Source organism: Cucumis melo, chromosome 10 (assembly GCF_025177605.1).
Source record: "Cucumis melo cultivar AY chromosome 10, USDA_Cmelo_AY_1.0, whole genome shotgun sequence".
Classification (NCBI taxonomy): Eukaryota; Viridiplantae; Streptophyta; class Magnoliopsida; order Cucurbitales; family Cucurbitaceae; genus Cucumis; species Cucumis melo.
The window spans coordinates 20,083,864-20,111,368 of NC_066866.1; the positions used below are offsets into that span (position 1 = coordinate 20,083,864).

The window sequence follows — 27,505 nt, forward strand, 5'->3', positions numbered from 1 at the left end:
GTTCGAAGAAAAATTGGATGATATGTTTAACCTAGGTGAGAATGCATCTTACCTTTGTTATAGATTTTAAATGTCTAATGATTTTATAACTCTTATAAAACTATTAGAATAACCTATAACATACATTTAAGCATTATATATATAGATTTTAATTTATTAACCTGTAACTAAACATTTTTAATTAAATTAAATAAATATAAAAATTAATTAATTTCATTAAATCATATCTAAACCAAATTAATTAAATTAATTTTCATATTAATTAATTAAGCATGCATCCTACACATTATAACCATTGTAATATATATAGAATGCATGAACATGTTAACCTATGATGAAATTTTAAATCTATATGACATACATTATGCACATATAATTTAAAATTTTAATTAAACATATATCACATGCATAAATAAATAAGACACCCTAAAATGGAATGATTTTGGCCCTTAAATTAAGTTAAAACTAAATTATTACATTAATAGTTTGCTGGAGTACATAAACCACTCTCGAACAATTCAAACCAGCTGGAAAACTCCAGAAATGTATTGAACTAGCCCAAAACACCTTGAATTGGCCCCAAAATATGGAGAACCAGTGTAAGAATGAGTGAACCGACTCAAATACAATCAACCAAATACGCGAGTCAGTTAGGTGGGTTGAAATCGGGTCACAAAGCGTGAATTGGGAGAAAACTGCAGGGGCGTGGGCGAAACCAAAAGGAGTGTGTGTGGGCTTGGGCCGAACGATAGGCTGTCAATAAACCTTAGGTCAAGTCGGGTGAAAGGCAAGTGAAAAGCTGAGCACATTACGAGGTGGATCCCGATCAAGTTTTCGAGTCTGGAAGCTTGATTCGAGTCTATCTTCTTATTTCTTTAAAAAAAACTAGCTTTTTTCTTTCCCAATTACAACCTATTTTCAACTCTAATGATTGTAATAAAAATTATAGACCCTAATAAAATTATTTAAGCTATGAAACTCGGGCTAATTACAATAATTAATACATAAATAATATTTAATTTAGGGCCAAAACCATAAAACACTCATTTTAGTTCAATACATAATTTATCTAATAAATTGATACCCACCTTATGCAATTGAGTAAAAACAAGCATGCTCTAATACCATATGAAAGAAATAAAACATGCACGATGGAAACATTAAAATTCTATCCTAATTTCACTTAATTAACATGGACCCCTAAATAGAAAAATAATTTGATATTATGGTTTATAAAAGTACTTATATTCAAAGCTCTGATTGTTGTTCGAATTACCACTAAGGTAGACTGCTATCCTGTGGACTCTTAACCAGGTTGTGGGATTCGTTGGATGAAAGAACCGAGAGAGAGAGAGATGAAAATGGAAAGAAATTAGGCTTTTTTTTTTCTTTTAAATCATTGAGGATGAAAAAAAATTAAAATTCTTGAGAGAGCCCAAAAAGTCTAACCCATCAAATGAGTTGAAAAACCCTATGTTAAAGAAATTTTCATGTAAAATTGCATGTCCATGCAACACTAAATCCCAACAACTCAAAGTTCACTTTCTCTAGTGGGCTTTTTATTTTCATCAAAAGACAGCACCTAGCCCACTAGAGTTTGTGGGATTATCCAACAAAATGTTGGATTTTTCTGTTAACTTTGGTCAAATGACAAAATGGTCATTTGGTAAAAGTCAAACTTTTACTTTTTAACCAAAAGTCAACATTTTGACTTTTTACCATTTTGTCTGTCATGCCTAATTTCAACTTCTTGATCATGAATTTACATTCATTTTCTCGAAATTCAAGTCATATTTGAATATATTGTCAGTCAAAGTTTAATTTTTCAAAGAAAAAAGTCAATATTTTGACGTTTTACAACTTCGACAATTTCTACCATTTTTTAGCTTTCGAGTATAAATTTGCATTCGTATTTTCAATATTTAAATCCCATTTAAACATAACACTCTATCTCTAATCTGAAATCCAACGACTATATCACATATACTTGTTGGTTTCTCTCTTCTTGCCCAATTTGAATAATTTGACTCATTTAGATTGACATGTAAATAGTATGTGTTAGCAACTGAGAGATTTGGGCTTCAAATTACCCTCCCAATAAAAAATCCACATCACATAAAACACCCTTTTATTTTCCAAATTGGTCGGAGACAATGAAAATTACTCTAAAATTTAAAGGTATTTGGTATAACTTAACAAATGTACAAGGGCTCGAACTAAGATCCGCTAATCATTCTTAGTACAAAATTTAGAGAAGAGAATTTGAACCACCATCCTTGGTCCTTAGCCTACACGGATAGCATTTCAGTTCAGATCTTGATGACAGATCCACTAATCTTAAGATAGAAAAAATAATTAATTGTTGCAAGAGCTATTTTTAGCATGACTATTACTCACTTTACTCTCAAAATATTTAAATTACGAATTGGATTATGTTGAACCTGAAAAAATATATTTTTTAAAATAAAGTAAGAAATTTTACTTCAAAGTTGTTATATGAAAACATAAATTAAATAAATGTGCCTTCAAACTTATCCACTTGATATTGTTTTCTCATTTATTTATTTAGCCTTTTTATTTTCCCAAAAAATAATATAAATAAAAACCAAATGTTTCACCAATTAATAAATAATATTGCACATCTCGCCATCTGATTGACTTTGCTCATGCTTTCACGTTCGACGCACTTCTATGTTTTCCCTTTAAGAACCAAATCTTCACCAATAAAATCCAAATCTTTCACCAATTAATAAATAAGGCACGACTCACGATTGTATTAATTTATAATGGCATGGGCCTTGAAATATGTAGTTTCTTCCATTTTAGTACTTATGATTTCAAATCCTTACCTTTAGTTCTTGCAGTTTTAATTAAGGGGAATGAGAAGTAATGGCAAATTTGGGGGCGGTTTCTTGATTTTTAGCAAAAATTATGGCTAATTAATTTTGTATGACAAATCAAATGCACAACATAAATTTAATATTTTCAATACATCAGTTTGACTTTCATATATTTAGATATATAACTTTCCCCATACTTTATATTTTATTTGTATTTTGTTCCTATACATGTATATAAAATTATCATAACATTAATTAATTTCCAAAAATTTGAGATAAATCCCTTTATAAAAAAATGTGCGAACTTCAAATTTGAAGTTGAGTTTTTATTAGTTTTAATTTGATTTAATATAAAAAAACATTTGGTTTGGTATAAAAAAATAAATTATTAGTTTTAATTTGTTTTGATTATTTCAAATATACATTTATTAACTAAAAATTATTTATATTGAATTTTGATTCAAAATTTAGTTTTGGCTAATGCTTTCTTTTATAATTGTTTGCATAAAAATAATTAACATTATCGTGGAAGTTGCAACTAGAACAATAAGAACCAAAATTTCAATGCAACTTTTGAAGTCTAATAGTGCGACTATATTGCTCGTAATAGTCTATCATCGATGGAGTCTATCATTGACAAGATTCAATTCTTGATAGATTTATTTTACCGTTTGTAACCAATTAACAATCTTCGGGAAAAAAAACTCTCTCGCTCTTTTCACCCTCAACTTTTATAATATCCATTATCTAACTTGCAAAACTCTGTGTAAAAGAAACAACACACAAATAAAAGATTTCATCACTAAAAATTAAACCTAAACCTCTAGAATTTGAGGGCAATTAATTGTTCAATTACGACGTGCAAAAGAGCTTCAAACTATGTTCCCAAATGGAAATAAAACGATCCATGCGGTTCTTAGTGAGTCCCAAACTAATCTCTATACCACCTTCTTCGTCTCTTGATTCTTGCAATGAAATTCCCTTAGAATTATCAACATGAAGAATTTCACTTTTGCATGGCCTTCCCCATCCAAAATCTGTGTCATAAACCCTCAACTTTGGGGAGCCAGCAACAGTTATCAGCCTCTTTGTTTCATCACACCTTCTCCATTCTGAAAACCATTTCTCCACAATCTTTAGTGGCTCCTTCTCTAATTCCTTGACTTTGTTTCCAATGGCTTCCACCACTCCAACAGTGCTATCTTCTTTCAAAAGTTCTTTCTTCTTCAATTCAACAATACAAATATCAAGACAGTTCCCAAAATATGTTGGTGGTAATGGCTCCTTGAGGCGATTCCTACAATCTCCTACAAATAAAAGATAGAAAATTTCATCACGATCATTGGTTTCTTGGGTTGTAATTGATGATTTTATCATACAACTCCAAATGAGGGAGCATGTAACTATGAACCCAGATACTCTTAACGATGATGATGATGTAACCAAAGCTTTCAATTTTTGGATTTGGGTTTTGGTTAGTACAAATGTTGCTCTATCTGTGTTTAAAGGGGCCATATGTCTAATGGGTTTTTCTATGATTGGAAATGAACGCCAACTTGACAGTGCCCTCAAAAAGATGGAGTCTATGTTTGACCCATACCGGTGTTTGACCGTCGTCCGATCGTGGTAAGGCAAGGACGAGGCCGACGTTGGGGTTGAGGTACTGTTCGAGGCGGTAGCCCATGATTTGATGAAGTGATGAGCTGCCTTCCCATCGGCAACTGCGTGATGAAACACGACACAGATACAAAGACCTCGGTTAGGGAAAAGAGTGACTTGGATTGCTAGAAGAGGGAACGCACGTGCTCCGTCTGGTAACACACGTGACTTGGGCAAATTTGGAACCAATGAGTAAAACTCTTTGGCATCTCGAGTTTGGGGGTAATCCGCGACAAGGATGTCAAAATAGTCATGTTCAAATTGATTTGATGACGGTTCTGCAACTGCAACAATCAGTTGCGGCAGATCGTCACCACTGTCGTCCGACGTGTAAAGAATGTAGGGTTTGTCGTTGGGTTGTGAAGGGAGGATGAGATTTCCAGCTAGAGGAAAGAAGTGTTGGAGAGTTAGGGAAAGGGATTGTTGGAGGGTGGGGAAGAAGTTATCAATAAAATGTTGTGTGGAATGAGGGAAGTTGTAGAAGAAGAAGCGTCTTGCAGGAGGGCATATAATCCAATACATGTCAAGAAAACTCAATGGGATATTTGTGGTTGGAACAGAACCTTTTGGTGGACAAACATAACAACGCTTTACAACCTTAACCTCAATCATGGTTTGATTCTTACAAACCTTTTTCTCAATAATGGTGCAAATGGAGAAGCCAAACCCTCTTCTATATATATTCTATGTCAATAACCCATGTTAAAGAATTAAAAGAAAAAACAAAGTTTTTTTATATTGTATTGTATATATATTTTTTATATGTTCAACAGCTATGGAAGGACCACATGTACACTATATGTTTCAACGATCTATATCAAATTTTGGTAATTACTTCCACGACGACCCACATCAAATTTTAGAAATTTGTTCAATATTAATCCCTATAAAATGTTGGAAATTTGTTTGACAATCCCTCAAAAACGTTTCGGAAATTTATTGCATAAGATGACATAATGTATAAATTAACTTTACAGAATAGGAGAATTAAACTTGAAATTCTTAAAAATAGCATACCTCAACTATCAAATAGATCTATTTTAGTACGTAATTAAGGGACGACCTGTTATTCAAATCTCACCGTCTCCATTGCATCTCAATTTGGTGAATGCTTTTCATCTTTCATACTCCAAATTAGTAAAAAGGTGAAAATAAAAAATAAATTATAAACAGATTTCCAACATAAATTCATTGTTATTAACGACACGTACATATTTGAAATCCGATATTGTAACACCCAAAAATTAAGGTAATGTTAAATTCAATTACCTTGAATTTTATTTTTGGGCGTTATTTTTTGTTCTTTGAATTTAAGATAATTATTAGTGGTGTAATCTTTACAAGAATTGATTAAAGGGAAATTGTATTAGATGGCACAATAAAAATCCAATTTAGCAATATTAGTACTAACATTTTCAATTTTGCAAATATAGCAAATTTTTAATTTTGGTTGATATTTCTTATTTTATTCATTTTATTATTCCAAAATTGCCCTTATTTGGTGTTTTCTCTTCCTCTTTCGTTTTTCTTTATTGTTCTCCTTCATTTTTCGTTTTCTTCTTCTCTTCTCTATCGTTCTTCTTCATCATTTCTCCTATTCACCTACTTCTCTTCTTCTCGTCTTTTTCTGCCTCTTCTCCACTATTCTTCTCCACCGTCCTTCTCTTCTCTCTTCAGTTTCGTTCTTTTAGATTTCTCCCTCTTCGTCGGCTTCTCTTTTTTTTATCATCTTGTCCTCGTCTTCTTCTCCTATTCTCCTCATTTTTTCTTCAAGGAAAACAGGAAATATGTATGTATTTCTTCCCCTTTTTTGAAGCGCTAATATTATTTTTGTAAATTGCTCATATATTATTTATTAAAATTAGGGCTACGATTAATTCTTCCTCATCTCTTTTATTTGTTCATAATATCTTTTATAGAAAGAAACTTTGTAGATCAGTTTGGTTTTATTTAGTTACGTTTGGTTTTGTTTTTTTTTTTAATTTGTATCAGTTTTTTATATCAACGGTATGATATACTTATATTATATGTATTAGTTGACTAATATACTTACTACGTGGTTTTTATTTTTCCAAAATTGTTGCAGTTCATTGTAGTTATGGTTAAATGGGCAGTAATTGTTTTTCAAAGTGGTCAATGGGATGAGCAACATTACTATGTGGATTACAAAACAAATTGTGTTTTGGTTGATGGAGCAATATCATCATTTGGTTCTTTTGTGAACTTGATTCATACTAAAATTTAGGTTGAGTCATGTATTGAACTTTTAGTTTTAATTTGTTGACTATAGGCGACAATGATGTTCAACATGTTATTAAGATTGTAAACATACCATAATAACTGTATCGACAATACATAAAGTGTATCATGCTTAGTGCATCAGGTGTATTTAATTAATTGAGTGTATCAACAGTGTGTATCAACAACATATCAAGTGTTTCAAACTAATAATATGTATCAATGAAGTTTTGCAAGTGATTAAGTGTATTACATCTATCAAATGTATTAGCAAACAAACAAGTGTATCAACGATATATAAAGTATATCATTCTTAGCGCATCAAGTGTATTTAATTGATTAAGTGTATCAATAGTTGAGTAAGTGTATCAACAACATATCAAGTATTTCAAACTAATAATATGTATCAACGAAGTTTAGCAAGTGATTAAGTGTATTAAATTTATCAAGTGTATCAACGATATCTAACATGTATCAATGGTATATAAAGTGTATCATTCTTAGTGCATCAAAGTGTATCTAATCGATTGAGTATATCAACAGTTAAGCAACTGTATCAACAACATATCAAGTGTATCAAACTAATAATATGTATCAATAAAGTTTAGCAAGTGATTAAGTGTATTAAATCTATCGAGTGTATCAATTAACAATAACAAGTGTATCAACGATATATAAAGTGTATCATTTTTAGTGCTTCAAGTGTATTTAATTGATTGAGTGTATCAACAACGTATCAAGTGTTTTTAACTAATAATATGTATCCGTGAAGTATTAGAGAGTAAAAAAAAGTGTACAAGCAGTACATCAAATCAGGTGTATCGACGGTATATATTGGTGAATCAACTGTATATATTGGTGTATCAGCCGTATATATTGGTGTATCAACCGTATATATTGGTGTATCAGTAATGACTGAAGGGTAACTTCGTAATTTTGTAATTTTAAAATGCGGGTTGGGCTTCAATTTTGCTATTTTTGCAAATGTAAGAATGATGTGCTATAGGCCTAATTTATGATACTATAATTGTCATATTTGCAAGAGCCCCTTGATTAAATGTAGGAAAACTTACATAAATGTAACAAAACTGTAAACTATTTGTGGCCCGTGTAACAAACCCATGAAGGCAAAATATTTTTTAGAATTCTTTATTTGCCCTTAATCTTTCAAATATGATTTTCTTCTTCTTCCCGAGTTTTTCACGATCGTCGTTTCCGAGTTATTCATCTCTGTCTTTTATATATCTTTCATCTTTGTCTTAATTTTGATCATTCGAGCTATTCCGAGTTATTTTTCATAATTTTTTACAACATTTGCTCTGATATATGTTATCTTCAATTACATCGTTTCTCTTCTTGTCATCTTGGACAATCAAGATTGTGTATATTAGTCTGTTGATATCATCTCAAATTTTCTGGTTTCGATGAGTTTTCTAAATATCGTTTTTCTTTGAACTATTTAGTTGATTATAAAACTTCGGAATTATATATTTCGACATGAAGATAGAATGTTTAGTATATGTTTGTATTACTGTAAGACATCCTGTATTTGGTTATGAAGATTGTTGAAGATTTTGAAAACCTTTATAACACATAAATCATAAGGCAATCATATTCTAAATTTTCATACTAGAATAATTATACTAGATTTATAATGAAAATACTTGAATTTAAGCCACTCAAAAGCAATTATTCGATCCCACAGGATTTTACGCTTTTTCCACTTCAATTTAGCCTGAAACAAAGATTAAGATTTATCAATTAACTTCACAAAGAAAAATGAAACAACAATCTTCAACGTACTTCATAAAGCCAACTCAAACTATTTTATGTTCCAAAGACTCCAATTTCTCTCTTCCAAGACTTAAATTGAATTATCCCTTCATGCTTTAATCTATTCTAAAAATTCCAACTTTGGACTTTTAGCATCACATTAATCTCTTAACGACACAAGCACCCAAACATGAGAGAACCCACTATAGTTTATTTAAAACCATATCAAAATCACCTCGACAACACATTTATCAAAATTTTCCAGATTCATAACATAAAGTTCAAATAATCATAACTCTTCCAATACTTAACCAAAATGAGTGTTCTTTATGTCAAACTCTTCATTTGGATGTTCTCTATACTTTAACTGAAGGAAGGAAAATACGATTCCCAATGGATTGCTACAGAATTGGCCCGAACCAGAGAGTGTTCAAAAACAGAGTCTTCTGCTATCCTCTAACTTGTTTATGAAATTAAGCTTACTTATAATCATATTTAGCTCATAATTTCTTCATAAAAGTTGTAGTTCATTGAATAAGCTTTCCAACCATACCAAGTAGAGATTCTAGCTCCACCAGTACACTCTGAAATACAAGAAAAACTAGAGGCCTCCTGATTTCGCGTGAAAACCAACTTTCTTTTTCTTTTTTCTTTTTTTCGTTTTTTTACATAATAATAATAATAAAAAAAATGACCAAAATGCCCTTCAATTCTAATTGAAATCACTTTTCACCCTTCTTCATTCTTTTCAACACTTAAACTTAAAAATTTAAGTTTTATTAAAATAGTTCTAAAATTTCTTATCACCCGAATCAACCTTAAGGAGCATAAAAGTATTCCAACTTGTTTTCCACAACTTAAAGAATATTAATATACATAAAAGAAAATGGAACGAGGGCTTACAAGATCGTGTACCAAAATAGATATGATGGTTTACACATAAACAATCGTTTAATTTATTATATACGATCATGTATTTGTGTTAAACGATCGTTAGTATTTATTAACTTATTTGCACGATGGTTTAAATGATCAGCGTCTTTAAAAGATCATGTGTTGATGTTAAATGATCGTTTAGTATTTATTAACTTCTTTGCACGATCGTTTAGTATTATCTTATTACATCTAAATACTTAATTTTATATATATATATATATATATATATATATATTCAGATTACAATGTCAATTCCTATTGTTGAATATTACAAAGGTCAATGGAATGGTTGCAATGTTTATGAGAATTACTCAATGTCTGGAATTTTGGTAGATATGCGAGTGAGCTTTAATTCTTTGGTTTCTTTGATACGTGAACAACTTGAATTAGATGAATCAGTAGAACTATCTGTTTTACTTGATTTGGGTAAAAGTAATGTTCAAACTGTGGTGTCGATAAAGAAGGACAATGATGTTGCTTGGTATTTAGCTTTTGTTAAAGATGCAACTAGTAGACATCCATTAGTTGCGCATGTATGTGTTGATTGTTTGGGAACAACTTCTTCATCTAGTAGTGTACGGGGGAATGGTGATATGTCATTGAATATAGGTTTTTCTTCCTCTATTTCAAATGATGAAGTTATAAGAGGCATCTCTTATTATTCTGATTTGATGGAAAAAAGTTTATTTGAAAGTAAAGAAGTGCTTTCAAAGTGTTTTTGCATAATAGCTTTAAACCCAATATTTTCTTGGTTTAATTTCTTTAAATGTGGAAAAAAAAAGAGAAAAGAAAAGAAAATGGAAATTAAGTATATATATATTTAATGGTTTTATTAGGTAAAATAAAGAAAAAAAGAAAGGATAAAAGGAAAAAAAAAAGAGAAGAAAATTTTCATTTTTCTTTTCTTCTTCTTCTCTTCCCTTCACCGCCAAACCTTTTCTTTTTAAAGTTCTCATCCATCTTCCATTTTTCCTTCTTCAATTTACAGAGAAAATTTAAGAGAGAGTTTGGAAGGAAGAAGAAGAGGAATTTTACTAGAGTTTTGAGGTTTAAGAAGAGAAGGAGAACTCAAGCAAAGTATATCCATGGCAGAATCTTGGTTCATTCTGCACATCACTGGTTTTTAATTTTTTTTGAACTCTTCAAATGGAATTAAGAGGTGAAGTTTACGTCTACTGAAAGTTAACGCATTTTCAAACAAATTTTATGAAGAAAGTTGGAGCAAATTCTGATATTCATTGGGTGTTTTTTGATGAAGAAAACAGGGTAGCTGGTTTTCATGCAAATTCTGGATGTCTCTGGTTTTTCTTGTATTTCAGAGTGTACCGATGGCGTTAGGATTTCTATTTGGTATGGCTGGAAAGCTTATTCAATTTACTACAACTTTTATGAAGAAATTGTGAGCTAAATATGATTAGAAGTAAGCTTCAGTTCAGAAACAAGTTAGGGGATAGCAGAAGACTCCATTTTTGAACTCTCTCTGTTTCGGGCCATTTCTGTAGTAATCTATTGGGAATCGTATTTTCTTTCATAATGGTAAATTATAGCAGACATGAAAGTGAAGATTTTGATATAAATAACACTCATTTTGGTTAAGTATTGAGGGAGTTATAGTCATTTGAAGTTTATGTTAGAAATCTGGAAATTTCATAGAGTTGTTGAAATAAGATTTTATATCTTAAGCTTTGTTTTCGTGAGCGTCATCTTTAGTGCGACATGTTATGTATATATTTAGAAAACCAGAATGTTTAGAGTTCTAATACTCGGTTGGGTTTTTGGTAGGTCGAGAAGAATAAAATAAGGCTTACAAACCAAGGATTTAGCCCAAGACTGTGAGTGACAAAACCAATTTTGAAATATTTTCCATAACTGTTATTTATGATTGAATGCGATAAATGTTTATTTACGAAGCCATGAAAGGTATTTGAATTTCATGATTATTTTCAAGTATACATTTGGAGACTAGATTTCTTAATGAAATTTATGCTAGCACGTGGATATTAAATGTTTGAAAAGTATTTAAACCACAATGTTTTAAGCAAAGCATGAATTAGTAAGAAGTTTTATTTTAAGAACTACAGTTTTCCAGGAAAGAGCTGAGTAAAGTTTGAGCTATGTGTAAGATTTATAAGCAGGCATGTTTTAATATTTTTAGATGATTTATGAAATTTTCATTAACTACGTGACTGGGATCTTGAGCCTGAGACTAGAGATTACCGTTTGCACACTTGTTAGATTTCATTGTTGATGTTTAGTGAACTCCATGACAATGATGTTGTCGTGAGTGCTAGGCGGTTCCCACTACGACAAAGACGATGGAAGTGTTGGGCGGGCCCCACTACATCGTAGAGCTTGTAAACGTTGTTGTACTGGGGGTACCCTACACAATGTAGATTTGTCATGTTAGTTAAAATATTATGATATACTTGATATGCCTTGCTGAGTATTTGAGAAAGCTATTCTTACTACTACACGTTTACATTTACGACTTGTATAAACAGATTTATATGTATAAAGTTTTCACGTGCTCTTATCTTTAAATTTATAGTTTTAAAATGAGTCACTCACTGAACTTTATAACTCACCCTTTCCAAAATGTTTTACCCATTTTTCAGGTAGAGATCGAGTTCCCGTGGCTGATAGACTGCCTTAGTCTGCTGAAGCTCCATTATTGATTGCCAGTACGTGTTTCGAGGTTGGCATAGAGTCTGCTGTGTTATGATGTATGTATACCCTTGTATGTTATAGATACTCCACGTTTTGTATAAGCTTTAGAAGCTGTAGTTGTGTAAATTTTTGTTGGTTATATTATTATTAAGGTGTCTTTAGGTTTACTCATGAAATCAGTTAATTTCAAGGTTTACTAAGTTTACTCGTAAACTAGTGAATTATGGTTTAGGTAAGGGTAGAAGTAAGTCCAATTATTATTAATATGTGAGTAGACATTTAGTATCATGCATTTAAGTTAAGTATTTATATTATGTCTAATGTATTAACATATGATAGGAGTCATGCCACCACGTACTCGCAGACGACGCCGACAGAATTAAGACGGGATGCAAGGTTCTACCTAAGGACAATCTGTAGGGGAACCTAGTACCCTAAGAGTTTGAGGTAGGGCAGGAAATGAGCAGTTTGTGAGAACTGCACAGAAGATAGGAAGGCAAGAGAGAGTAGAGCCTAGTGATCCAGAAAAGGCAGACGAAATTGAACGGTTGAAGAAGTTAGGGTTATAGTGTTTGAGGGTTCCATAGATCTAGCTGATGCAGAGAACTGGTTGAATATTCTTGAAAAGTGTTTTGATGTGATGAATAGTTCTGAGGTGCGAAAGGTTAGATTGGCCACATTTTTGTTGCAAAAGGAGGTTAAAGGATGGTGGAAATCTATATTAGCTAGGCGCAGTGATGCACGTGCTTTGGACTAGCAGACTTTTAGAGGCATATTCGAAGATAAGTATTATCCCAGCACATATTGCGAAGCCAAGAGGGATGAATTTCTGGGGTTGAAACAAGGATCACTTTCAGTGGCTAAGTATGAGAGGAAGTATACCGAGTTATGAGAGGAAGTATACCGAGCTTTCACGGTATGCTGACGTTATTGTGGCTTTTGAGAGTGACAAGTGTCGAAGGTTTGAAAGAGGGTTGCGTTTTGAAATACGTACCCTAATTACAGCCATTGCTAAATGGACGAATGTTTCTGAGTTAGTGGAGACTGTCCTTCGTGTGGAGCAAAGTATAATAGAAGAGAAATCAACAGTGGAGCTTAGTCGTATGACTTCAACAGCTAGTGGATTTAAAGGACGTGAGCAGCGGAGGTTCACACCTGGGATAAATATTTCGAGCCGTTAAGACTTTAAGAATCGGTCTGGTGGCCAAGCATCAAGGAACTTGAGTTATGGTAGTGTTTTTCAGAGACAAAGCCAGAGAATACCTAGTCAACCCACTAGATCAACAGTAAGATCGCAACCAGGTGAGGAGTCCGTTGCTAGTACAGTCAGGCGAACATCATGCACAAGTTGTGGTAGGAACATCGAGGTTAGTGTTTGGTGGGTGCCAGTGTATGTTACCAGTGCGGACAGCCAAGACATTTCAAGAAAGATTGTCCGCAGTTGAACATGAAAGTTGAGAGAGATCAAGAAGTTGGGTCCCAGACAGTTAAGCAATCGAGAGTTTCAGTGGTTCCAACAGAGGGCACCAGTGGTGCGAGGCAAAAGGGAGTTTTTGGAAGACCTAGGTAATAAGGAAAAGTCTATGCTATGACTCAACAAGAAGCAGAGGATGCACCAGACGTTATTACTGGTACGATTCTTATTTGTAATGTACCTACAGATGTTTGATTTGATCTAGGTGCTATGCATTCCTTTGTTTCTAGTATATTTATGACTAAGTTGAATAGAATGCTAGAGCCTTTATCTGAGGGGTTAGCTATATACACTCCTATTGGTGACATTTTACTTGTCAATGAGGTGTTGCGTAATTGTGAAATTTTAGTAGAAGGTATCAGTATGCTAGTGGACTTGCTACCATTAGAGTTGTAGAGGTTAGATGTAATATTGCGAATGGATTTCTTATTTGCTCACTATGCATCTATGGATTGCCATAGGAAGGAAGTAGTTTTCAAAAAACCAGGCTTTGCTGAAGTGGTTTTTAGAGGTATGAGGAAGTCGTTTCTAGAAGTTTAATCTCAGTTTTGAAAGCTGAGAAATTGCTGAGGAAGGATTGCACAACGTTTCTTGCATACATCGTAGTAGTGCATAGAGAAAAGCTGAAGCCAGAAGATGTTCTTGTGGTGAAAGAGTTTCTTGATGTATTTCCAGATGATCTGTCAGGTTTGCCACCTGATAGAGAGATTGAGTTCACCATTGAATTATTACTAGGAACAACACCTATTTCACATGCACCGTATAGAATGGTTCTAAGCGAGCTTAAAGAATTGATGATGCAGTTACAAGAACTGGTTGACAAGGGATACATTAGGCCTAGTGTATCGCCTTGGGGAGCACTAGTGCTATTTGTGAAGAAGAAAGATGATACCCTCAAATTATGTATTGACTATAGCCAGTTAAACAAGGTTACAATACGTAAAAAGTATCCTTTACCACACATCGATATTTGATCAATTAAGGCGAGCAGCATTGTTCTCTAAGATTGACTTAAGGTCAGGATACCACCAGTTGAAGGTTAGAGAATCAGATATTGCTAAGACAACATTCAGAACGAGGTATGGGCATTATGAGTTTCGAGTTATGCCATTCAACAAAAGGATCTTCCATCAGTATTTAGATCAGTTTGTGATCGTGTTCATTGATGATATATTAGTTTACTCGATTGATAGAGAAGCCCATGAGGAACATCTAAGGATTATTCTACATACTCTACGTGATAAACAGTTGTACGCTAAGTTCAGCAAATGTGAGTTCTGGTTGGAACAAGTAGTATTTTTGGGGCATGTAGTTTCAACAAAAGGAGTTAGTGTCGATCCACAAAAAGTGGAAGCGGTTGTCAATTGGGAAAGACCAACTAGTGCGACAGAAGTACGTAGTTTCCTGGGTTTGGCAGGATACTATGGAGTTTTATTGAGGATTTCTCACGATTGGCATTGCCTTTGACCGCTTTGACAAGGAAGAATGTTAAGTTTGAGTGGTTAGATAAATGCGAGCAAAGTTTTCAGGAATTGATGAAAAGACTAGTCATAGCACCTATTCTAGCACTTCCTGTAACAGGGAAGGACTATGTGATTTATTGTGACGCTTCAAGACTAGGATTAGGTTGTGTGCTTATGCAAGATGGGAATGTAATAGCTTATGCTTCAAGGTAGTTGAAGGAGCATGAGTGTAATTACCCTACCCATGATCTTGAGCTAGCAGCAGTTGTTTTAGCATTAAAAATCTGGAGACACTATTTGTTTGGGGAAAAGTGCCATATTTTCACAGATCATAAAAGCCTAAAGTATATTTTTGATCAGAAAGAGCTAAATCTGAGACAAAGGCGATGACTAGAACTGATTAAAGATTATGATTGTACTATAGAGTATCATCCAAGTAAGGCTATCGTAGTAGCGAATGCATTAAGTAGGAAGTCAAGACTTCCAAAGAGTGCCTTGTATGGTATTCGAGTAGCTTTGTTGAATGAGTTAAGAGGTTCCAAGGCAGTAGTAACTATAGAGGATTCAGGAAGTCTCTTAGCTCAATTTCAGGTTCGCTCTTCTCTAGTAACTGAGATTGTAAGAACAGAGTTAGAGGACAGTAATTTACAGAAGAAGCTTGGGAAATCTAAGAAAGGCTTAGAGGTGGAATTTGAGATGAGAATAGATGGAGCCATTGTTAAATAGGGAAGATTATGTGTTGCGAATATCAGTGAGCTTAAGAATGCTATTCTAAAAGAAGATCACAGTTTAGCTTACGCTATGCATCCAGGTAACACAAAGATGTACAAAACGTTAAAGAAGACTTATTGGTGGCCTGGAATGAAGTAAGAGATAGCTGAATATGTTGATAGATGTTTGATTTGTCAACAGCTTAAACCAGTAAGACAGAAGCCATGAGGATTTCTTAATCCTTTGCCAGTGCCAGAGTAGAAATGAGAGCATATTAATATGGATTTTCTGTTTGGATTACCTCGTACATCCAGTAGACATGATGGTATATGGGTAATAGTAGACAGACTCACCAAGACGACATGATTTATACCAGTTAAAGCGACATCTACGTTAGATCAGCTAGCTAGATCATATGTTGATAAGATTGTGAGTCAGTATGGAGTACCAGTGTCTATAGTTTCAGATAGAGATCCGAGGTTTACTTCTAAATTTTGGCCTAGTTTATAGGAAGCAATAGGAACAGGGCTAAAGTTTAGTACATCATTTCATCCTCAAGATTGTGCATAAGGCTCGTACAAATCTTGGAGTTAATATAAGTTACCAGAAAGCTTGGAGGGCAAAAGAACATATGGTAAAGATATTACACGGTGACACAGTTGAATCGTATGCATTGATTTCAAGATTCTTTGATAAATTGCTTGAATCTAACCCAAGTATGATCAGTTTTTTATATATAAACAATCGTTTAAAATTTTTTAGATATTAAACGATCATTTATAAACGATATTAGATATTAGTGTTGTATATGTAAATGATTGCTTAATATTGTTTAAATATTAAACGATATTAAATGATCGCTTAAAGATATATAAACGATCGCTTAACTAATTTAAACGATCGCTTGTTTGTGCTGATAGAAATGTGTTTTTAATTATTATAGGTACATGCATTGCTTTAGAAATGGATGATAGTGGTCATTTCAAGTTTTGTTTATGGCTTTTGGTGCTTCAATTGAGGTGTGGAAATATTGTAGACCTATTATTTCTATTGATGGGATATTTTTGAAGTGTAAGTTTGGTGGCATCCTATTAATAGCTTCATCATAAGATAGTAACAATCAAATCTTCCCTCTTGCTTTTACCATTGTAGATTCTGAAAATGATGCATAATGGACATGGTTTTTTTAGAAGATACGAAGTAGTTTTTTAGAGTGGGCTAATTTAGTCATTGTTCTGATAGGCATCTCAGCATCCCCAAAAGAGTTTTAAGAGTTTTTCCTGATGTTGAGTGTTATGTGTGCACAAACATCTTTTAAGTAACTTGAAACTCCATTTTAAGGATCCACTACTTGATAAGTATTTCTTTAGCTGTGCTTATGCCTACACTGTTGAAGAATTTGAATACCACATAAGATGCATGGAGTATGTTTGTTCAAATATTAGAAATTATCTTAGTAGTATTGGTTTTGAGAAGTAGTCTCGGGCATATTCACGTAGACGAAGGTATAGAATGATGACATCAAATTGTGTAGAAAGTGTAAATTCTGTGTTTAAAGATCTTAGAGAACTACCTGTGGCATCGATGCTTTGTTCAATTAGGGATGTATTGCAAAAGTGGTTTTAAGAACAAAGTAAAGCTGCTTCTACAATGAAGAGTCACTTGACTTCTTAAGCTGAGAACATTCTACGTTTAGAACATGAAAAGTTGAGAAGATTATTGGTAAGATTTTTTATTTTTTATTTTATCTTGAACATTTGGAGATATATTGCTATCTTTTTCTATCCAATATAGATTGAAATCTATTTTTTCTTACGTTATTAATTGTATTTATTTGTGTTATGTATTAGGTTGATCCAATAAGTACAACTGAATACCAAGTAACAGATGGAAATCAATAGTTTATTGTGAAGTTAAACGTGGGATGTTGTAGTTGCCAAGTATGGGATGTTGAAGAAATTCCTTGTGCACATGCTCTTGCTGTTCTACGAATGCTTAATTTAGATACCTATTCTTATGTATCTGAGTTTTATTATAGAGAAACATTATCAACAACATACAATGGTTGTATTCAACCTGTTAGATCTCATTTTGATTGGAGAGTTGTAGATTCTGTCATGAAAATATTACCTTTAATCTTTAAACAGTTTCATGTTTTTTACAGTTAAACAATCATGATCAGCATGTGTTAGAAGGAATTCAATAAATTTACAACATAAAATTCAACAATCTAATGAACATCCTCTCTGTAATGTATTTGTAGATTTGAGTACTGGTCAAGGGCCATATTTAAACTTTTTTGAATGGAGGTCCACTCCAATTGCAATTGTGAGTGAGGCGATGCATCATGCAGGCATTTGAAGAGCTTGATCTACAAGTTTTTGCTCAACATAATCTGGCATCGAGTCGAACATGTAGATCTTGCATTTTCTCATATTAGCTGCAATAGTCAACCTGTGTTATTTTATGTTGATGTAGCCAATCATGTAGTTGACATTTCCCCACCATGGCTTTTCTTGGAAATCACCAACAACTATGTTCAAATAGTATTCCAAATCTTTTTCTGCCCATAGATTTAAGTGTGTTGTTGTGTCTTTCCAATCAACTTTCTTATTGTCTTCTGTCAGCAGATAGGTATCAAAAAGACGTTGCCAAACTATGTAGTGTGGCTATTGATTCCAGTCTTGAAAAACAAGTAAAAAAAATTTAGTTACAATATAATTATGCAGTTTAACTTATATACAAAAAAAATTAAAGAATAACAACTTACTATAAACGCGGAATCTATTGCTCTAAAAGTATACTTGCAAAGTTTGTTGATATACAACATTTTTTTTCTGCAAGTGGGATAATAGCAAATCCATGGTCTACAAAAAAAATTAAACGATCATTAGTTAATGAAAGAAGAGTATAAGTGATCGTTTAGAAAATACAACTGATCGTTTACCTACTAAGTGATCGTTTAATATATATAAACGATCGTTTAGTGAATAGAAGCGATCGTTTAGAAAATACGAGTGATCGTTTACGACATTTTTTCCTTAATAAGTGATCTTGTAATATATATTAATGATCGTTTGGTTAGATAAAGTATGTTGTACTCGATAATGCATTTTTATATATAAAATGAAATTTGGAAAGAGTACTTACTTCTCCAAGTATCCATGTGTTTTCTTCAAGCTTTTTGAAGAAATTTTTCTTTCTGGCTGTGGACACTACTGGCCTTTCTTCATGTGTTGTTTTTCTTGATCTTTTCCATTCCAAGTATTTGTTTCACAACTTTTCATCCACTTGCCACATGGGATTATATGTATCTTCATTTTTTGACATTTGGTACAGGTCTTGTCGGTTCTGATATGACCTCAGTAGATGGTATGGGTGAATTAACTTGTTGATCTTGATCAGGGACGTTTATATTTACTATTTTACATAGCTTTCTTCTCATCTTTGGTCTTTTCTGATCTTCATTTGTTTTTTATAATGCACAATGTTGTTAAGTAAGTAAAAAATAAAAAACAATAGTAATTGATGCAAAGTACTTCACAGTTCTTTTATATACATACCGTTACTGGTTCATTTTCAACCAAAGTAACTGCTTCATTATTTTTTTGAATCTTAACCTGTTGTTTTGTTGTTTCCTGTAATGTATGATATTAGACAACTAAGAAACTATTCATTTAAAGTACTACACACTTTTTTATGTATACATACCAATTGAGATTCTATTTTTTTAGTTGAGGTAGATTGCTGCACATTTCCAACTATTTGATCCTCAGTTACTTGTTCATTTTCTTTTTCTTTTTCTATCTCAGCCAAAGTAACTGGTTGATCATTTTTTTGTATTTCCTACAATGCATAATATTAGATAAGAAACAAACTCCTAATTGAAAGGACTACACAGTTGTTGTGTATACATAAAAGTTGAGATTCTATTTTTTCAATTGAGGTAGATTTCTGCACATTTCCAACTGTTTGATCCTCAGTTACTTGTTCATTTTCTTTTTCTTTTTCTATCTCAGCCAAAGTAACTGCTTGATCATTTTTTTTATATTTCTTACAATGCATAATATTAGATAAGAAACAAACTCTTAATTGAAAGGACTACACAGTTGTTGTGTATACATACCAGTTGAGATTCTTCATGTACAATTGAAATTGATGGTGGCACCTGATGAGTTTCTACAGTTTGATTCAATGGAGCCATTGCAGGTTGTTTGAGAGTACTACTTGATGATGGTAGTATCTCACAAAGTGGAAGAGGTTGGCTCACAAGTGGAAGGGTAGTAATCATTTCTGGCAAGTCTTTTTCCTTTCAACTTTATGCGTTTATTACATTATTTGATATATCTCTAATAGTCAGTAGCAAGTCTGCATCCCTGCCGTCAATGCTTATATCACTACTAGATTCCTCTTGATGTTGTCTAAACAAAATTAGAAAAAATAATGAGAATAAGAAAAAATACAATTTTTACTAATTCAAAATGTAAGCAATTTTCAACATTTTAAAGCAATAAACAGTGTATGAAATACTAACCTTTGATTTTGATTTTGATGATAATAAATAAATAAAAATTAAAATAAAATAAAAAACGATTGCTAAACGATCGTGTATAAAAAAGTAAACGATGATGTACAATACCTAAACGATCGTGTAACTATGATAAACGATGATCGTTGAAATTTGATAGGTGATCGGATATCTTAGTTACACGATCGTTTATTTAAACAACTGATAAACGAAATACTTTCTGAAAACAAAGTTTACTTGGAGCAATCTCTCAAGTATTTGCTTCATTTCAGACAGTTCCAATGACTGCTTTTTGATTGTGTCATCCATCTTACAGACTATAGAAGTTAACGCAAATACATCCTTGTGAACTTCTTTGATGTTCTTTTTCAGTCTTTTGTAGGATTTTGAATGACTTTGTTGTTTGTTATCATTGGATGTGCGGCCTTTTTTCTTGGTCATTGGATGCACGTCGGACTCATCAGCCACTGATTGTTTTTTTTTCTTTTGTGGTGACAGTTGTGGAGATGAGATCAACTTCAAGTTGTTGTTTGTTGTTGTATCATTAGGAGTAGTGTTATCACTGTTGTCAATATCTGGTATGGATTCATCGTACTCCATTTCCATATTATCATCCCCTCGAATTCGACTTTCCACAAAAGCTTTCTCTTAGGTTGATAGCTTGAGTTTAGCTTGAACAACAGTCTGTAATGTTACAATAAAAGAATTGTTAATACGTTGTGTTGAATAAGAAATTTTGGAACCAATCACAAATTGCCACATCATTTACTAAAATAATTATATTTGGGATTAACTAAAAATTGGCATGTGTCCCAAATTAAATTTAAAGACAAATTGGACAATTCTATTGATGTCACATGTCTTTATTATGACAATTGGGTCAAATTAATTATTTTGGTTCAATTAAATATTATTTAGTTAGGCTAAATTTCAATTGAGCCTAAAAATAAGCTTAATTTAGCCTAAAATAAAATATGACCCAAATTCATGTGATTGAGCCCATGGGTGTGGTCTATGGACCAGAACAGACTCAAGTCCATAAAAACCCACCAGGGAACTCTATAAATAGAGGAGTTCTCTTCATTTGTGGGTGTTGGAAATTTTTGACTCCAGAAGGTCTAGAGAGAATTCTCCCAAGAGATAGAAGCCTCCACAACTCCTGAAGTCGACCATCCTCGAAGATTGAAGGTCCTTTGAAGATACAAGCTTTCTTCCAAGTCTCCAACTTCAAGAACATCACGTACTACGCTTCCTCAAATCAAGCGTAAGCATCCAGCCGAGAGAGAATCAGAGGATCAAATTCTAGAGATCGAACCACATCGCATCAAATCAACATAAATACAACATCAACACAAGTTCAACTCCACGAATCAAATTTCTCCGAAAATCTCGTGTGAACAAATTGGCACGTCCAGTGGGACCTCTCTACCTCTCATCTCTCTCTCATCATTCAAATCTACAAGAAAATCAATGGCATCAAAGAAGGTTGCGTCTAACTCTTTTGTTGCAAGCGACGCTTACACAGGACCCATCACCCGCAGTCATTCTAAGGGAATCATTCAAAAGCAGGATCAAGGTTCTAACGTCACTCAGAGCATTCTCAAGCAATTAATGGAGTCTCCTAAAGCTGGGATTGTCATCAAAGAAAATCCTTTGTATGATAATTCTGATTCTGCCTCTAGCAAGTCAAAGAAGGAAGCACATCCTGACGTGATGTCTATCATGATGGCTGATATAACGGCCGAAGCTGCCATGGCAGAGATGGAGGGAAAAATTAACTTCCTGATGAAAGTTGTGGAGGAACGAGACCATGAAATCACAGCTTTGAGGGAGCAAATGCAGACTCGTGAAACTGCTGAGTCAAGTCAAATTTCTGTTGTCAAAGCTACTGATAAAGGAAAGAATGTGGTACAGGGAAACCAACCACAACAACAATCAGTCTCTGTTGCTTCTCTTTCAGTTCAGCAGCTACAGGATATGATCGCGAATTCCATTAGAGCTTAGTACGGAGGACCGCCGCAAACTACTTTCATGTACTCTAAGCCGTACACCAAGAGAATCGATAACTTGAGAATGCCACTTGGGTACCAACCTCTAAAATTCCAGCAATTCGATGGAAAAGGCAACCCAAAGCAATATATCGCCCACTTCGTCGAAACATGTGAGAATGTTGGATCAAGAGGAGACCAACTTGTCAGGCAATTCGTTCGAAGCTTGAAAGAAAATGCCTTCGAGTGGTACACCGATCTGGAGCCAGAAGTCATTGACAGCTGTGAACAATTAGAAAAGGAGTTCTTCAACCGTTTATATAGTACTAGACGTACCATAAGCATGATGGAGCTTACAAACAGCAAACAGCGGAATGGAGAGCCAATCATCGATTACATAAACCGATGGAGAGCTTTAAGTCTTGACTGCAAAGATCGACTCACCGAACTGTCAGCGGTAGAAATGTGCACCCAAGCCATGCATTGGGGACTCCTCTACATTTTACAAGGAATAAAGCCACACACATTTGAAGAGTTAGCAAATCGCGCTCATGATATGGAATTGAGCATTGCCAGCAGAGGAACCAAGGATTTTCCTGTTCCTGAAGTAAGAAAAGATAAGGAGACAAAGAATTTCGAAAAGGTAGTGATGAGCTCTGTGAAAGAATCTATGGTCGTAAATACGACCCCACTGAAGTCCTCTAAAAGAAAAGAAGGGAGAGCTGATAAAAGGATGATGGAAGCGAGAGACGATGTCTGACTTTAAAAGAAAGATAGGAAAAAGTCTACCCATTTCCTGATTCAGATATTGCTGACATGCTAGAGCAACTATTAGAGAAGCAGCTGATCCAACTGCCGGAATGTAAGCGGCCTGAGCAAGTAGGAAAGGTGGATGATCCTAATTACTGCAAATATCATCGGGCCATTAGTCACCTGATAGAGAAATGTTTTGTGTTGAAAGAGCTAATTCTAAGGTTAGCTCGTGAGAAAAAGATCGAGCTAGACCTGGAGGAGGTAGCCCAAACAAACCATGCTGCAGCAATGATAATGTCAGAGGCTCTTTCGCCAAGATTGATTTTTGAGCAAACAGAAAGCTTGGTCCAGTTCGGAACCTTCGAGCCTGTAGTGGTCTGATTCCATCAGGAAGTTGCACCCGAGGATTCTCAAGAAACAGAAAGATTGATCGAAGAAGACGATGAAGGGTGGACTATTGTGACCCACAGAAAGAAAAGAAAGTCAGTTCCGATCCAAAAAGAGCCTCGCTTCTATTGAAATATAGAAGAGGGAATAAGGCTCAAAAGAATAAGAAAAAAAAAGAAGACTCGGAAGCTTAAGCTCATGCATGAGGAAGATAAGGATTTCCCTCGAACTCAGCGCGTAGTGACCTTGGCAGACTTCTTTTCAACAAGATTCCTTGGTGATCATCAGGATGAAAACCCAGGAGTTGTTGCATTTCATGCTATTAATGCAACCGAGGAAGAAAGCATCCCGCTAAGATCATTAGAGGAGGAATGAGTGTCAAAAGACCTATCAAGGTTCAATGTGAATGATTTGTTATCACTTCCTCAAGAAACCAAAACCATCCTCATTAATGCATTGTTGAATTCAGCAGCAACAAGTTCGCGTGCTCCAACTGCGACATACGAGAGTACTCCTTACTGCATGTCTATAGACTTCTCAGATGAGGATTTACTATTGGGATTTAAACTTCATAATAGACCCTTGTATGTTTCTGGATATGTTCGGGAACAGAGAGTCGACCGAATTCTCGTCGATAATGGATCAGCTGTCAACATAATGCCAAAATTGACTATGAGGCAATTAGGCATCTTAATGGAGGAACTCTCAAATAGTAAACTGGTAATTCAAGGTTTCAATCAAGGCAGTCAAAGAGTAATAGGTATGATACGCTTAGAACTCATAATTGGTGACCTGAAGGCTAGTGCATTGTTTCATGTCATAGATTCGAGGACCACTTATAAGTTGTTACTCGGTCGTCCTTGGATTCATGGAAATAGAGTAGTAACATCGACATTGCATCAGTGCTTTAAATTTTATCAAGATGGTGTAAAGAAGGTTGAAACCGACTACAACCCATTCTCAGAGGCTGAATCTCACTTTGCAGATGCAAAATTTTATTTAAAGAATGACAGTAGCCGAAAAGCCGTGTCTGTAGAAGTTCCTCTTGTAAACAGAGAAGATAATTTATAGCTGATATCACTTGCAAGCAAGGAACCACATAAAAGTACAGGAACCTTTCATTCTGAAAAGAGTGAGGCATCCACAAGCACCGCAAAAAGTGTGATCTTTATGGATGAAAAGACTTCAAACCCACCGATTTTGCGCTATGTCCCCCTGCGAGGCGCAAGAAAGGAGAATCACCATTTGTGGAGTCCCTACAAGGCTTGAAAGTTGGTGACATTGAAGTCCTAAAAGAAAGCTTCACTACACCGCTTACCAAAATAACTAAGCAAGAAATAAAGATAGACCTGACAGAAGCAAGCTTGCCTCAGAGGCGGACGAAAGACGGGTTCGACCCCAAGGCTTACAAATTGATGGCGAAAGCTGGTTATGACTTCACAACTCACACCGAGTTTAGAAGGTTGAAAATTCACGAACAACCTAAGCATTCCTCAACCAAAAAGAAGCTGTTACGGGAAGGACATGCTATACCCATGTCAAGAAAAGGACTCGGATACAAGTCGCCAGAGCCAATTCGTATAACTATAAAGGGGAAGGAAAAAGTGGTTGACAACAATCATATAACTGTAAAGGAGGTTGATAGCATGGAAGAAAAAGAAGGTGACAGTCAAAGAACCTCAGTATTTGACCGAATTAGTCCACATGTTGCACGTGCCCCAGTATTTGAAAGACTAAGCATGACAGAGGCAGAAAGAAAAGATCATCAGTCAACATCTAACGTTGATCAACGATCGGCCTTTCAAAGGCTAACTATAACCTTTAAAGAAGAGAAAGGTATATGTCAGGCCTCGATAACTACAAAACCATCGGCCTTTGAAAGGTTAAGCATAACTAAAAAGAAAAATGCACAAACACCTCGTGCTCCAATCATTAATCATCTTAGGGATGGAGGCCTACATGTCCAGACTGATTCTAGCATAGACACAAAGAAGAAGGAATCAACATCTCGCGTGTCGGTTGGGCGTCGAATTAAGCATATAAACGTCGATAGTCGCCATGGTAAGGAGTTTCCTTGTAATTTAAAGGGAGAAAGAGAAATTCGTAGCAATGTTCCTTCCCGAATGAAAAGAAAAACTTTTGTTACTCTCAATACAAGTTAAGGTTTCTTGAAAGTGAAAAGACATGATGTTATATTAACTAATCCTGAAAAGGAAGACTCAGAACAAGGAGAAGGTGAAATCTCATATCATCACATCACCATTCTTGAGGAATTAGAGATTGAAACTCTTGAAGAAGACGCGGAAGACGCCCCACAGAGTCTAGAGGATGGTGGCTAATCTACCGTAGACGAGCTGAAAGAGGTAAACCTTGGTACAATAGAAGAACCACGCCCAACTTTCATTAGTGCATCTCTCTCTAATGAAGAGGAGGGTAAGTACATGAGTTTGCTTACAGAGTATAAGGACATTTTTGCTTGGTCGTACAAAGAGATGCCTGGACTTGATCCAAAGGTAACAGTCCATCATCTTGCAATTAAACCAAGGTATCAATCGATTAAGCAAACACAACGACGTTTTCGACCAGAGCTTATTCCCCAGATCGAGGTTGAAGTCAACAAGTTGATTGAAGCAGGATTCATTCACGAAGTCAAATATCCCCCATGGATAGCAAATATTGTCCCTGTCAGAAAAAAGAACAGGCAGCTTTGTGTTTGTGTAGACTTTCGTGACCTGAATAATGCGTGCCCTAAAGATGATTTTCCTTTGCCCATCACAGAAATCATGGTTAATGCAACTACTATACACGAGGCACTATCCTTTATGGATGGGTCGTCTGGATATAATCAAATACGAATGGCCCTTTCAAATGAAGAAATGACAGCTTTCAGGACCCCAAAGGGAATATATTGTTACAAGGTAATACCCTTTGGATTAAAAAATGTCGGTGCCACTTATCAACATGCTATGCAAAAAGTGTTTGACGATATGCTACATAAGTATGTCGAGTGCTACATTGATGACCTTGTGGTCAAATCCAAGAGACGACAAGACCATTTGAAGTATCCAAAAGTTGTGTTCGACCGCTTGTGAAAATATCAGTTAAGGATGAACCCTCTCAAATGCGCGTTCGGTGTAACTTCAGGAAAGTTTCTTGGCTTTATTGTAAGGCATCGAGGGATTGAGATAGACTAGTCTAAGATTGATGTCATTCAGAAGATGCCAAGGCCAAAGAGTTTGCATGACCTAGGAAGTCTCCAGGGACGATTGGCTTACATTCGAAGGTTCATCTCCAACCTGGCTGGTGAAGGGATGAAAACCCTTTACAGCGGAAAATATACAGAAACTCAATTTTAATTAGAACCTTAAAAATACCAATACATTGGCAAAAAAATATTGGTTAAACATGCTTTAAAAAATTACAGAGAAGAAAACTTATGCTCGTTGACGACTCTGAATCTGTCAATCACCAAATTTTGGGGCACCACCACTTGAAAACCTTCCTATTCTCTGATTGAGATGGTTTGTGGGAACCAAAATTGGAATAAGGGAATGGAGAGAATTTTTTTTTCAGAGAGGATGGATAGACTTCTTCGTAGAACTCTCTCCTGTTCAAAAAATTTGTTACGCAAAAAATTCCCTCTTCTTCAGTCGGAAGAAGAGGGAAGTTAGAGAGAATAATTGGAAACGTGGGAAAACCACCCAAAACCGGCCTCAAAACCTTCAAAAAACTTCAAACCGGCTAAAAAATGCTTGAACCGGCCTAAAATATGAAGAACCGGCACCATATGAAAAAACCGGAGCCGAACCGAGCCGACCGCACCGAGCCGTCCGTACAACCGAGCTGTCCGTACAAGTGCCACCAAGCCGAGCGCGGGAGCCGTCCGTACATCCAGTGACGTCACGATGACGTCATCCCTTCTTCAACCTCCAGATGCAGATTTTTTTTTTGCTTCGGTTTTCGTACAGAATCGAAAAACTCTCTATTGATGGTCTTCCGGTTGTCCGTTTTGGGCAAATTTGGTGTCAAAAAACTCAGAAAAACACCCCGAATCCAAAAATTGGACTCTAAATTACAGATTTGCAAAT

General features: G+C 34.7%; 1 protein-coding gene and 1 long non-coding RNA gene across 2 annotated transcripts; one reads left to right on the plus strand and one right to left on the minus strand.

Moving 5' to 3' along the window:
- Positions 1 to 3,513: 3,513 nt before the first annotated feature.
- Positions 3,514 to 5,131, minus strand: LOC103495066 (coumaroyl-CoA:anthocyanidin 3-O-glucoside-6''-O-coumaroyltransferase 2). Its single transcript, XM_008456502.3, has one exon. It carries the CDS (start codon positions 5,109 to 5,111, stop codon positions 3,693 to 3,695), a length of 1,419 nt encoding a protein of 472 aa, XP_008454724.2. The 5' UTR covers positions 5,112 to 5,131; the 3' UTR covers positions 3,514 to 3,692.
- A 5,289-nt stretch (positions 5,132 to 10,420) lies between these two features.
- Positions 10,421 to 17,965, plus strand: LOC127151267 (uncharacterized). The gene is made up of 5 exons (XR_007824112.1): positions 10,421 to 10,605; positions 10,712 to 10,796; positions 12,062 to 12,169; positions 12,453 to 13,744; positions 17,612 to 17,965. It is a non-coding gene; the product is annotated as an uncharacterized LOC127151267 (long non-coding RNA).
- Positions 17,966 to 27,505: the final 9,540 nt, after the last annotated feature.

Excerpts from the sequence above, each read along its gene's own strand:
- LOC103495066 (XM_008456502.3), bottom strand. The coding sequence starts at position 5,111 with ATGATTGAGGTTAAGGTTGTAAAGCGTTGTTATGTTTGTCCACCAAAA.